Here is a 12811-nt window from a genome sequence, read left to right on the forward strand (position 1 = left end):
TCTACTTGTTAAGCTTTTCTCCACATTTTCTTGCATTTCTGCAGCAGTCATTCTGCAAATATGCATTCTCACGGCTGTTTCGCTAGGAACAGCTATTTTTCTAGTTATCAGTGAGAATGCATTCAATGCATTCTCACTTATAGTGTTTCTGTTTTTCTTTATCTTTATTATTATTATTATTATTCTGACTTCCGTACGTTTTTTGTGGTTTAACTACTCTCACTATCTTTCACTAATTGTACTAATTTATATATCAAAACGTTCAGCTTCTTCAGGAGAATGGTGCTATGACTTTTGGTAAACTTCACTATTGCACTTTTTGAAATAATTGCCCTTTTGTGCAAATTTATTGCCCCATTATTTCCTATGGTGGAACTCTATAACTGATTTCAGTTACTAGAGTGTCCACTCTAGTAACTGCCATTTTTGAACTTTTTCTGCTCTTTTATAAACAAAATTATGCTGTTCATACATATTTCACTGTAGAGAAATATTTTATGCATTAAAATGTAGCCACACGTGTCTACTTTATGGATTTATTACTATCTTTGCTACAGGTTTTACTGTTTTCTGTTAAACTCCTCTGGAGTACAACCTTGTCACACTTTCTCCTATTCTTTCAATGTATTTTCTTCTTGTGCTCTGTTTTTAACTGTGTCTATGCATTCTGCTTGTCTACTTTTCTATTTCACTATTCAATTGTTTCAACTATTTCTGGGATTGCACTAATTTCCTGTTGTTTCAATTATGCTCTTTCTTAAACTCTGTTTCACTTTTTACTTTTTCAAATAATTCAGGTTGTACTCAAACTCCTGCTTCTTTTGCTGAATCCTGCTATTATTTATATATTATATAATTTATACAGTTTAATTAACTATTAATTGACTATTACATTATTAATATAGTATATTCACTATTCAATTGTTTCAACTATTTCTATGTTTCTATGCATTTTCCTTGTCTACTTTTCTGTATATTCCTTTGGTTCTACTGGTTTAGCTGTCGGCTAAGGTCTTCTGCAAACTTTGATCAATTTTATCAATTCATATATCAAACTTTTCTGCTTTTTCTGTCCCTTTTTGCTTTTGGTTTTCCTCTGTTTTACTAATTCAAATATTTCTGGTTTTTCTGCTTCCGGTAATTTAAGCTTTTTGATGTTTCACTGTTCAATTGTTTCAACTATTTCTGGGTTTGCACTAATTTCCTCGTGTGCTAATTGTGATGTTTCTTACGCTCTGTTTCAGTTTTTGACTTTTCAAATAATTCATGTTGCACACAAACTTCTGCTTCTTCAGCTGAATACTGTAACACTTTTGCAAAGTTTCACTACTTGGCAAAGGATTTCTACAATGTATGACTAGCTTTCTTATGCTTTTCTTACTCTTTGTTCTCAAGTTTCTTATATTTCTCCTTCAATCATTCTGCAAATATGCTTATTTGGCTCTTTATGTTAAGTTTCACTTCTTCAAATATTTCTGGTTATGTACTAATTTCAGCTTTAGCTAATATCTGCAGTTTGCTACGTTTCACTGTTCAACTGTTTCAACTATTTCTACTGTTTCAATTTCTTCTTCTTTCTTCTACTTCTCAAGCTTTTCTCCACATTTTTTTGCATTTCTGCAGCAGTCATTCTGCAAATATGCATTCTCACGGCTGTTTCGCTAGGAACAGCTATTTTTCTAGTTATTATTATTATTCTGGCTTCCGTACGTTTTTCCTGGTTTAACTACTCTCACTATCTTTCACTAATTGTACTAATTTATATATCAAAACGTTCAGCTCCTTCAGGAGAATGGTGCTATGACTTTTGGTAAACTTCACTATTGCACTTTTTGAAATAATTGCCCTTTTGTGCAAATCTTTTGCCCCATTATTTCCTATGGTGGAACTCTGTAACTGATTTCAGTTACTTGAGTGGCCACTCTAGTAACTGACGTTTTTGAACTTTTTCTGCTCTTTTATAAACAAAATTATGCTGTTCATACATATTTCACTGTAGAGAAATATTTTATGCTTTAAAATGTAGCCACTAGTGTCTACTTTATGGAATTATTACTATCATTGTTACAGGATTTACTGTTTTCTGTTAAACTCCTCTGGAGTACAACCTTGTCACACTTTCTCCTATTCTTTCAATGTATTTTCTTCTTGTGCTCTGTTTTATCTGTGTCTATGCATTCTGCTTGTCTACTTTTCTCTTTGCCTTCTGGTTTTACTATCTTTTAAGATATTCTACAATCTTTAATCAATTTTATAAATTCATATATCAAACATTTCTACTTCTTCTGAACCTTTTTGCTTTTGGTTTTCCTCTGTTTTACTCCTTCAAATATTTCTGGTTTGCTGTTTCCACTAATTTTTTATACTTATTACTGTTTCACTATTCAATTGTTTCAACTATTCCTGGATTGCACTAATTTCCTGTTGTTTCAATTATGCTCTTTCTTCAACTCTGTTTCACTTTTTGACTTTTGACAATAATTCAGGTTGCACACAAACTCCTGCTTCTGCTGAATTCTGGTATACCTTCACTAAGTTTCACTATATATATATATATATATATATATATATATATATATATATATATATTATATAATTATTTTTACACACACACATATATATATATATATATATATATATATATATATATATATATATATATATATATATATATTGAAGTCATATATACTTCATATATGACTTCAAGCCTCTTTATAAAAGCTAAAAAATAAATAATAATGATAATAAAGAAAAGCATTAAAGGTGAGTGTTCTCTTTAATTGGTAGGCGGCACAGTGGCGCAGTTGGTAGAGCTGTTGCCTTGCAGCAAGAAGGTTCTGGGTTCGATTCCCGGCCTGGGGTCCCTCTGCATGTAGTTTGCATGTTCTCCCTGTGCATGCGTGGGTTCTCTCCGGTTTCCTCCCACAGTCCAAAAACGTGACTGTAAAACCTCAGGAGCGAAGCCGGTGAGGAAGCAGCGAGCTTAGCCTCACGTGCTATTGCGCAACCTCTCGCTAACTGCACTGGCTGCCATTCTATGGGAGCCTGTCTGTACGCCAGCAATAAAATGGCTAAAAACATTTAATATATGGTCTTATTTTGCTTATGTATATAATGCACATTGTTTTTTGTCTCTAACTGTGTGTGTATATCGTGTTTTGTGTGCGAAGGAGCGATAACAGACTCGAGAACAGACTCGAGGTGAGGCAGGCAGTTCTCTTGCCTCACCCTTGCCTCACCGCTGGGGCGCTCATGATCCCAGATATTGTGACTGCACAACTGCAGAGTAATACACAGTGAGCTAGCCATGGAGCTAGCCACACAGTAAATAAGTAAAGTACAGCGATATATTTGTTTCTTCTCTCCTCCGACGTCAACATGAAAGATTACATTTCTACCCTTAAACAGTTTTCTAAAGTGGATTTTCAATTGAAGCAGGAGATGATAACTAAAGGAAGACCAACACCGGAGCTGAAGGTTTTACTTCAAGACAGTTTGATGATTCTCAAACGGAGTAGAAAAGACATGCCGAGGATCAACTTGGCTTTGGATGAACAGATATTTTTGTGCACAATTAGGGGTGCATGGATTTCATTGATAGGTAAAGGTAAGACAGCAATAAGATGTTCTGGTTTAGTTTTTTAATGAAATGTGCATTTGGTGGGCTACAGTTAATGTTTAAATAATTCAGTAAAGTAGAAGCGGTAGCTAATCTACCACAGCAATAATTTATTAATAAAACATTAAGCTTAAAACATACTACAACAACAGACTGAATAATTTGTTGTGTGTGCAAAATTCTTGATTTTTTTTTGGTGTTAAATCCTAAAACATGAAGTGGCATTATTGTCAGTTGCTATGGCAGCGAGTCTGCGTAGCTTGGGGAAAACAGATCACTTTGCTGTGGATCATAGCACGAAATTAATACCTACATTTAAGTTTCACTGAGTTAACGCGGCTATAGATGACATGTAAAATATTAGTCTTTTTGCCCCACAGCGTTGTATGCATGCGCGAAATTTCCGTAGGTCCAATAGCATGCATGGTGTCTAAGTCATAAGTCAGTGCCTCACCAGCAATGAACCTCACCGTACGTCACTGATATATAGTGTGTGTGTGTGTGTGCCAAACTGGTGCCAAATCTTTCGAAGTGAAAATATCCAAGTGCTCCTGAATGTCTCTGACGTTCTGCTTGGCGTTCTCTGCCGTTACGTTCTCCCTTCTTCGTTTGTGGAGTTACAATATCTGGGTTCATGAGCGCCCCCAGCGATGAGGCAGAGAACTGAATACCTCACCTCGAATCTGTATGGCGTTTGCCGTCTCGAGTAACATGCCGTTTCGATCGCTCCTCAGCACACGAAACACGTTACACACACAGTTGGTGACTATAAAACAGTACATTAAATACTTGGAATTAATTATGGGAAATCAGTTAAGACATTAAATGTTTTTAACCATGTTATTTGCGACGTACAGACAGACGGAGCATGCTCTCATAGAATAACAACCAGTGCAGTTAGCGAGAAGTTGTGCAATCCCAGGTGCTGCATCACTGGCTTTGCTTGTTATACTTATTACTGTTTCACTATTCAATTGTTTCAACTATTCCTGGGATTGCACAAATTTTTTCCTGTTGTTTCAATTATGCTCTTTCTTAAACTCTGTTTCACTTTTTGACTTTTTCAAATAATTCAGGTTGCACACAAACTCCTGCTTCTGCTGAATTCTGCTATAATTTATATATTATATAATTGTATAATTTATGCAGTATAATTCACTATTAATTCACTATTAAATATATTAATATAGTATATTCACTATTCAACTGATTCAACTATTTCTATTTCTTCTGCTTTCTTCTGCTTTCTTCTCCTTTCTTCTACTCCTTAAACTTTTCTCTACTTTTTCTGGCATTTCTGCAGCAGTCATTCTGCAAATATGCATTCTCACGGCTGTTTCGCTAGGAACAGCTATTTTTCTAGTTATTATCAGTGAGAATGCATTCAATGCATTCTCACTTATAGTGTTTCTGTTTTTCTTTATTATTATTATCAGTGAGAATGCATTCAATGCATTCTCACTTATAGTGTTTCTGTTTCCCTTTATTATTATTATTATTATTATTCTGTCTTCCGTACGTTTTTGTCGTTTAACTACTTTCACTATCTTTCACTAATTGTACTAATTCATATATCAAAACGTTCAGCTTCTTCAGGAGAATGGAGCTATGACTTTTGGTAAACTTCACTATTGCACTTTTGAAATAATTGCCCTTTTGTGCAAATCTTTTGCCCATTATTTCCTATGGTGGAACTCTCTAACTGATTTCAGTTACTTGAGTGGCCACTCTAGTAACTGCTATTTTTGAACTTTTTCTGCTCTTTTAGAAACAAAATTATGCTGTTCATTCATATTTCACTGTAGAGAAATATTTTATGCTTTAAAATGTAGCCACTAGTCTCTACTTTATGGAATTATTACTATCATTGCTACAGGTTTTTCTCTTTTCTGTTAAACTCCTCTGGAGTACAACCTTGTCACACTTTCTCCTATTCTTTCAATGTATTTTTTTCTTGTGCTCTGTTTTTATCTGTGTCTATGCATTCTGCTTGTCTACTTTTCTGTTTGCCTTCTGGTTATACTGGTTTTACTATCTTTTAAGATCTTCTACAATCTTTAATCAATTTTATAAATTCATATATCAAACATTTCTGCTTCTTCTGATCCTTTTTGCTTTTGCTCTGTTTTACTCCTTCAAATAGTTCTGGTTTACTGTTTCCACTAATGTTTGATACTTATTACTGTTTGACTATTCAATTGTTTCAACTATTCCTGGGATTGCACTAATTTCCTGTTGTTTCAATTATGCTCTTTCTTAAACTCTGTTTCACTTTTCTACTTTTTCAAATAATTCAGGTTGCACTCAAAGTACTGCTTTTTCTGCTGAATTCTGCTATAATTTATATATTTTATAATTTATACAGTATAATTAACTATTAATTCACTATTATCTTATTAATATAGTATATTCACTATTCAATTGTTTCAACTATTTCTATGTTTCTATGCATTTTGCTCGTCTACTTTTCTGTATGTCTTCTACTCTACAGGTATTACTATCTTCTAAGCTCTTCTGCAATGTTTAATCAATTTCAGCAATTCATATATCAACATGTTCTGCTTCTTTAGACCCTTTATCTTTTTGGTTTTGCTCTGTTTTACTCCTGCAAATATTTCTGGGTTTTGTGCTTCCCCTAATTTAATCTATTTGCTGTTTCACTACTCAATTGTTTCAACTATTTCCGGGTTTGCACTAATTTCCTTTTGTTCCAATTACGCTCTTTCTCAAGTTCTGTTTCACCTTTTTTACTTTTTCAAATAATTATCGTTGCACACAAACTTTTGCTTCTTCAGCTGAATTATGGTATACCTTATACCAAATAAATCCCTCTCAATAAATGATTGTTGCCTATTCCTGTCTGTTGCAGGCAGCCAATAAGAAAACGGGAGTCATAAGCACGGAAAAGAATCCCAAACAAAGAACATCTGGCAGGAGTCCAGTGGACAATATAGAGGGAAGACTGCAGTTGATGTGTGGAAACAACGTGAATAAATGATGACAATAAAAGAATATAAACTTTTGTCATAAGCTTATTGATGTCGATTTATTTATTGCCGTTAATTTGAACAATTTCAAACATTCCCTTGATTTATGTGTTCCAAAAATATTTAAAGATAATATCAATTACTTTCTCATTGTGAAAGTAGAATGCAATCTGTAGAGACTCACACAGAGAGAGAAACAGCAGTTAGACAATTTTATTGGACCGAGAATTTGGCGCTCGGACACCGGCGGAAGACCTGCGAGCCGAGAATTGCAGCGAGCTTGAATGATCGGCTCGAACGAAGCTCAGATAGGTCTTCCCCCGGGCCCAGTCACTGGTGGTGGAGCTGAGCTTGGAGAGAGGAGTCTTGAGGGGACCTGGAGGCATCTGGGTGGCTGGTGGTGGAAACGGGGAGGAGGTGGGTTGAAGCACGGCTGAAGCGGGTGGATCTGTGGTTGCTTCGCCTTTTGAAGGATCTCTTGCCAGGTGATTGGATCGAGGTAGAGAGGTGGTGCGTCCTTATTGGTTGGGATGAAGCCGTGGTGATAAGTGATGCCGGAAGAGTCTTACAGGTTGAATTTCCGCCTAGGGCTACATTTTTAATTTGAGTTTCTGTGATAATTTCAGCTCCTGCTAATTTATGCTTTTTGTTACATTTCACTATTCAACATTTTTAAAGAGTTCAGGTTTTGTACAAATTTTGGCTTCTGTTAATTAGTATAAAATTAGTGGAATGACTATTTTTCTAAAACACCACTTAAAGTGTATTTATAGTTTAACACTTCCCACTTTGACATAATTAGATTCATAATAATGAACTGACAGTTTAAATATGCTGAACTATGTATTAAAAACATACTTAAAAATACAATTGTTTATATAGCTTTGATAGATGTTTGAATATGGTCTCCAGTAACAAAAAAAGCATGTCATGATCGATAAATAGGTTGATACGTCATCGTGACTGCTAACATAACGCTGAGTGGGTGGACCGCTCCAAGATGGCCGCCCTAAATCTCGTCAGCGACAATAGTGAGAGCGGTCACTCTCACAGTCACAGAGCGCTGTTCATGACAGTGTTGAAGAAGCAGTGCTATTTATAAGACTTAAATCTAATACATTTTGAACTTTGAACAAAAGCCACAGTAAAGCATAATACGATCCTGTAATTTCCTGCTTGGAATTACAGGATCGTTTTAGCGTTCGTGTCGTTTTAAATGGGGCTCGGAAAAACTGCTTATGACCTGCTAACAATGGATTAAACATTGTGACTACTGAAAGGAAGTGTACCTAAGACATATTATTGGAAGTGCGGAAGAAAAGAAGAAGAAAAAAGAACCTTTCAGTAGAGATTTGGAATAACTCTGGGCGCAGAATTTCTAATAAAATGCCCGCAATTGCTGACGGGCCCGGTTCGATGTGCGGGTGTGACTGTTGCAGGGAGCCAATCAGAAATCACTGAGTCATAAAGAAATTAAGGGAATCCCAAACAACGAACAGCTGACAGCAACCGAGAGTCCGGTGGACATCATAGGATATATATATATAATATATATATATAAATATATAATATAAATATATATATATATATATATATATATATATATACAAAGCAAATATTTTCTGGAGCGATTATCGATTTATACTTCCTCCTTGTGAAAGTAAAAAATTAATTAATCACGACTGTAAGTCGAATCTGGCTACTCACTGTAAAGGCTGCATTCCTTATTTGATTGGCTGTGAAGACGCTCGCGAGCGCTGCATGTAGTCTATAAATACGTTCCATCCAAATCGCCGTTGGTCATTTTCAGCATTTCCAGAAGACGACAGAAGTAAGTTTTGTCTAAATTCTTAATTTCTGGGTTATTTTCTATGTTCATATGTTTCGAGCTACAGGTAAATGTAATAACATTTAATCGGAAGTAAAATGTTACAAATTTATTTATTGACTATTGTTTCATGACGTGTAATCGGGAGCCGCCCACCTCGGTCCAACGGGTGGATAGTTAAGCGGGCCAGCCCGTTGAGTTGTAGCAACCAGCCTTTAATGTTTAGTTCTATCGGCCCCCAGGTGAGATTTAAAAGGCGTTGTTAAGTCGGTGGTCCTAGATAAAAGCATTAAATAATAAATAATAATAATAAATCAATAACTAACTTCTATAGTTAAAACCGGTGGCGCCACCACCAGTTTTAACTGCCGTTAAAACTGCGGTTGGGCGGAGGTTAAACTACCTAACAGTTAAAACTGAATGTCCGTTATTACACTTAGGTGAAGCCTAACTTCTTTGGAACAAACGGTTCAGCCGTTGAAACTGAATATGAATACAGGATTTTGGTTCAACGGCTAAACCGTTTATCAGGTGTTTATCTGCTGTAAAGTGTTGAACAGCTATTTAACCATTTGCCTGTTCAGTTGAAACTGCTGTTTATTGGTGGTAAACAGCTTCTTCGCTTTAATATGTGTCCTTTGCCCCATTAAAGTGTGGGGCTGAGGAGGTGACACTGTTGACTCTTGATGGGGTTTGTAATACTGACATTTTGTTTCTGTCCTTCACTTCCCCCTAGGATGGCTCTATCTACCATTATAAACCGCACACAATCGCCGATCTACAGGCCACCACCAGTAAACATCGCAGTAATAAAGATAAGAGAGGAAGAAAAAGTAATTAGCTGGGCAGTAAAGGAGGGTAAATCAAAGGTATTACAGAAAAAGAAAAATCAAATTTTAACTGTCACAGATGGGCAAACGATTGGAAAAGTAATTATATTTGAAAAATATTCAAAAAACCTTTGTGAGGGCCAATCATATGTGATGAGGAGCTACGCCCTCAGGGGCTCGGAGCCGCCCCTTATCATCAACATCACTCCGGCCACGCAATTTTATAAAGGTCCAAAAGTGAACGTCACTCCAGAGCTTCTACAGAAAGCAGAGGCCATTTTAAACCCAGCGGCACCAATGGCCCATCTGGAGAAGGCAGCAGAGTCAAAAGGACTGATGACGGTGCAAGGGGAAATTGTGGAGGTAGGATTTTTCTTATATTTCTTAAAAGATTTTCCGTAAGAGAGGACTTAATTTGCTAACTGTAAATCTCAACTGGGTAGAAGATAACATGAAAGGCCCCATTACAGAACAATATGCGAACTCTAAAAGTACTTTTCTTTGTACTTCTCAGTTTGCTGCGGTCAGGCTTGTGATGTCGGGAAAAATGATGGTGCCAATCCGGACAGTGCGGCTGAAAGAGGTATAATAACTTGTTTTAAGACTTGTTCAAAGCTGCAGTTGTCATTTATTTTTAAAACAAATAATATTTGGATAAAAAAAGGTAAGTGCCTAAGGAAATGGCCTGTGTGTGTCAAGTTCATGACACAAAACCAGCTTTTGTGTTATGAACCAGCTTGCATGTTAATTTTGCAGCGTCTGGTCAGAAATGGTAGATTGGTGGGTTTTGTTTGTTTGTTGACTTTTTGAGAACTCTTGGATAAATCTCTAATTTTTTTGTCAATAATTCTTTTAATTACAGGGCAGCTGCACAATGCCCGTCTCCCTTTGGAGGGAAGCAACGCTGGTGGAACTGGCAATTGGCCAACAGGTCAAAATTACACATGTTCGGTGCCAGGATTCTGGCTATGGATTACAGCTGCAAAGCACAACTTTTACAACAATTCAGGTATGTTGTCAATTCATGAAGAAGTAAATTAATCTAATTTTAAGTAGATTTAGACATTTAAAGCAAAATGTGCATATATTTTAAAATTGAGGCATTCTAATTAAAATTATTTGCTAAACTTTGGAAATACACAAAGTGTGAAAAGTGCAAATGCTCAGAGCTAACCTTGTAATTTTTTGTCAACTTCAAAATTATGGAATGGCTTATTACATATTTTGATATCCTGGAAACCATTCAATATTTTCTGACTCAAGTCTATTATGCTTTGCCAAAAGAAGACTTAAATAAAGGAGAAACAACAATTAACATAAATGCACCACAAATCTGGAACCAACATCCACAATGTTAATGTTTTTGATGATGGTGTGTGACCAAATGTCATGCTTGTTGTTGTTGCTTCATTTACAGTTGCTGACTGTATGATATTTTATTATATGAATAACTTTGAACTTGCTGATTGATGAAATGCACAAAACAAATGATCTTGGACTTAAAAAAACATAAACCTGAAGGAAATAGCATATATAGCAAAAGATCAAACAAGTTGCTACTGTTATTTGACATTTAACCTTGGTGTTGGTTTTCTTTTTTTGTTCTCATTTTTAGATGATAACATGAAAATTGACATACCTGATTATATTTCTAATATACTATATTTTTGTACTGTATTAACAGGAAAAAATGGAAGACAAAAAAGCGGCTGTAGTCATTGGTGTCATGGACACGGAAGACCAAAACGAAAAACATGTCCTCCTGGACAGTGATGAAGTCTTTCGGATTGCTGCAGATTTGTGGAGTCCGTTTGATGAAATGCTGGAAGACGGGAGCCTTGTTGTGTATATTGAGATTCACGGAAATGAGATCAAAAAAATAATCAAAAATAATTGCAAATTTAAATAAATGTTTTCAAGTTTAGTTTTTCAACTTTTTTCAACTATTAAAATTTTTGGACCTAATCTCTGGTTATGCTTTTTAATGGTACATTGCAAGTTAGCAGCCTGTCGAGCGCAAATGTTTTAACAATAAATTTGGAAATATACGATTAGACAGTGACAATGTGGAAAACCTGAATGTTTTTGACAGTTTCATTCTGAACCAACATTTTATGAACACAGAAATCTCAAAAATTGGACTGAAAATATTTAAAGCTTTTAGCAAACTCCTCATTTTGTTGAAATATTTTTTTCTGGACTGTGCTACCATCTTTGTGCACTAAACAAATGTGTAACAAGGTGGTGATCTTATGAGCTGTCTAAAATCCATATACATTACAATCTTAGTATCTAAAAAACAGACTCGATGTCTTTTAAAAAATCCTCTTAGACAGAACCTTGTCTGAAAACATAAATAAGGTAATAGTGTCACTCCCAACTCTTCATTGCAATAGAATTTCAAATGCACTATTAAAATGGCCCTATTAGGGAGATGCTCACAGCAGAAGCAGAGTGATGCAAACATAGACTGCTGCTTTTTACGTTAGTCTTTTTCTATTCCTTGTTAAATAAATCAATAAATTAACTTATCCCTCCTTCAGAAACAACCAAATATTTCCACCAAATCTGCTCAGAGGTATAACTACACAATTGGCTTATTTGATTAAAAATTAGCTGAAACGCCAGAATGTCAATCAAAGCAGCTTGGTACAGAGACAAAGAACCTAGCGATAATGTGTTCTGACCCTGAAGTTTCCGTCACTAAAACAAACTGTTTCACCCTCACAGAAAAGTGGACCCAAACACCTTTCCCTGGAGCGATTCAACGTGGATCAGCCACTTACAGCTGATCCAATGACACAACACAATTTGAATAAAATCATGTCCACAACATTTGCTTTAAATAATTCAAACAGGATAGTGTAGCTCACATACGACCCTGTTTCCAAAACCCTGTAAAAACAGACTCAGACTGCAACAACCCTCTAGTGTTCTACCATAAGTCTCACCATACCGTAAAGAAAAAGTCAACATAAATCTGCAAGCAACGCTTACTGTATCATGCACTATTCAGTAAAAACAAATCTACATCATGAACATTCAATAAAGTATGAAAAACACAAAACCCAATCACAAACAAAGCTTATTCAAAAAATAGGCTTACATGAACCTTTTGATTCTGACACCCTTTAACACTGTCGAAGCTTCCCGTTGGAACCCTCTTTCTACCACTTGTTACACATCTAAGACCGTCTTATTTCTTGAGTAATCCATCTTAAGTTTTGAAAAGCTTAACCATTATAAAAATTGGCCAAAAATAAATACTCCAAAACAGGTCAACTTAAAAACTTGATCTGTATAAATTTTGAAATTGAAAGCAAAGTTTGCTTTCTGCTGAACTACATTGCTCCAATTCTAATTGGACTTAAGTAAAGCTCTGGTCTTGTCTGACAAAATATATTTATAGAGCACTATTGGCATAAAGTTGAAAACGGTAAAAAGAAAAAACGTAAAACTTTGATATTTCTAAGACGTCTTTTTGAGTAATCTGATTTGGACCTGAAGTTTAAAAACACTTCTATTTCAAAATTGGATTATAATTTTC

General features: G+C 35.4%; 1 protein-coding gene across 1 annotated transcript; it reads left to right on the forward strand.

Annotated features, from left to right (window-relative positions):
* Positions 1 to 9047: 9047 nt before the first annotated feature.
* LOC145550429 (uncharacterized) lies at positions 9048 to 11173 on the forward strand. The gene is made up of 4 exons (XM_081604380.1): positions 9048 to 9627; positions 9779 to 9847; positions 10127 to 10273; positions 10949 to 11173. The coding sequence occupies exons 1-4, from the start codon at positions 9121 to 9123 to the stop codon at positions 11171 to 11173; spliced, it is 948 nt and encodes a 315-aa protein (XP_081460506.1). The 5' UTR covers positions 9048 to 9120.
* The last annotated feature ends 1638 nt before the right edge of the window (positions 11174 to 12811 follow it).

Source organism: Poecilia reticulata, unplaced genomic scaffold, assembly GCF_904066995.2.
Source record: "Poecilia reticulata unplaced genomic scaffold, P_reticulata-male-v2 Scaffold_44, whole genome shotgun sequence".
NCBI lineage: Eukaryota > Metazoa > Chordata > Actinopteri > Cyprinodontiformes > Poeciliidae > Poecilia > Poecilia reticulata.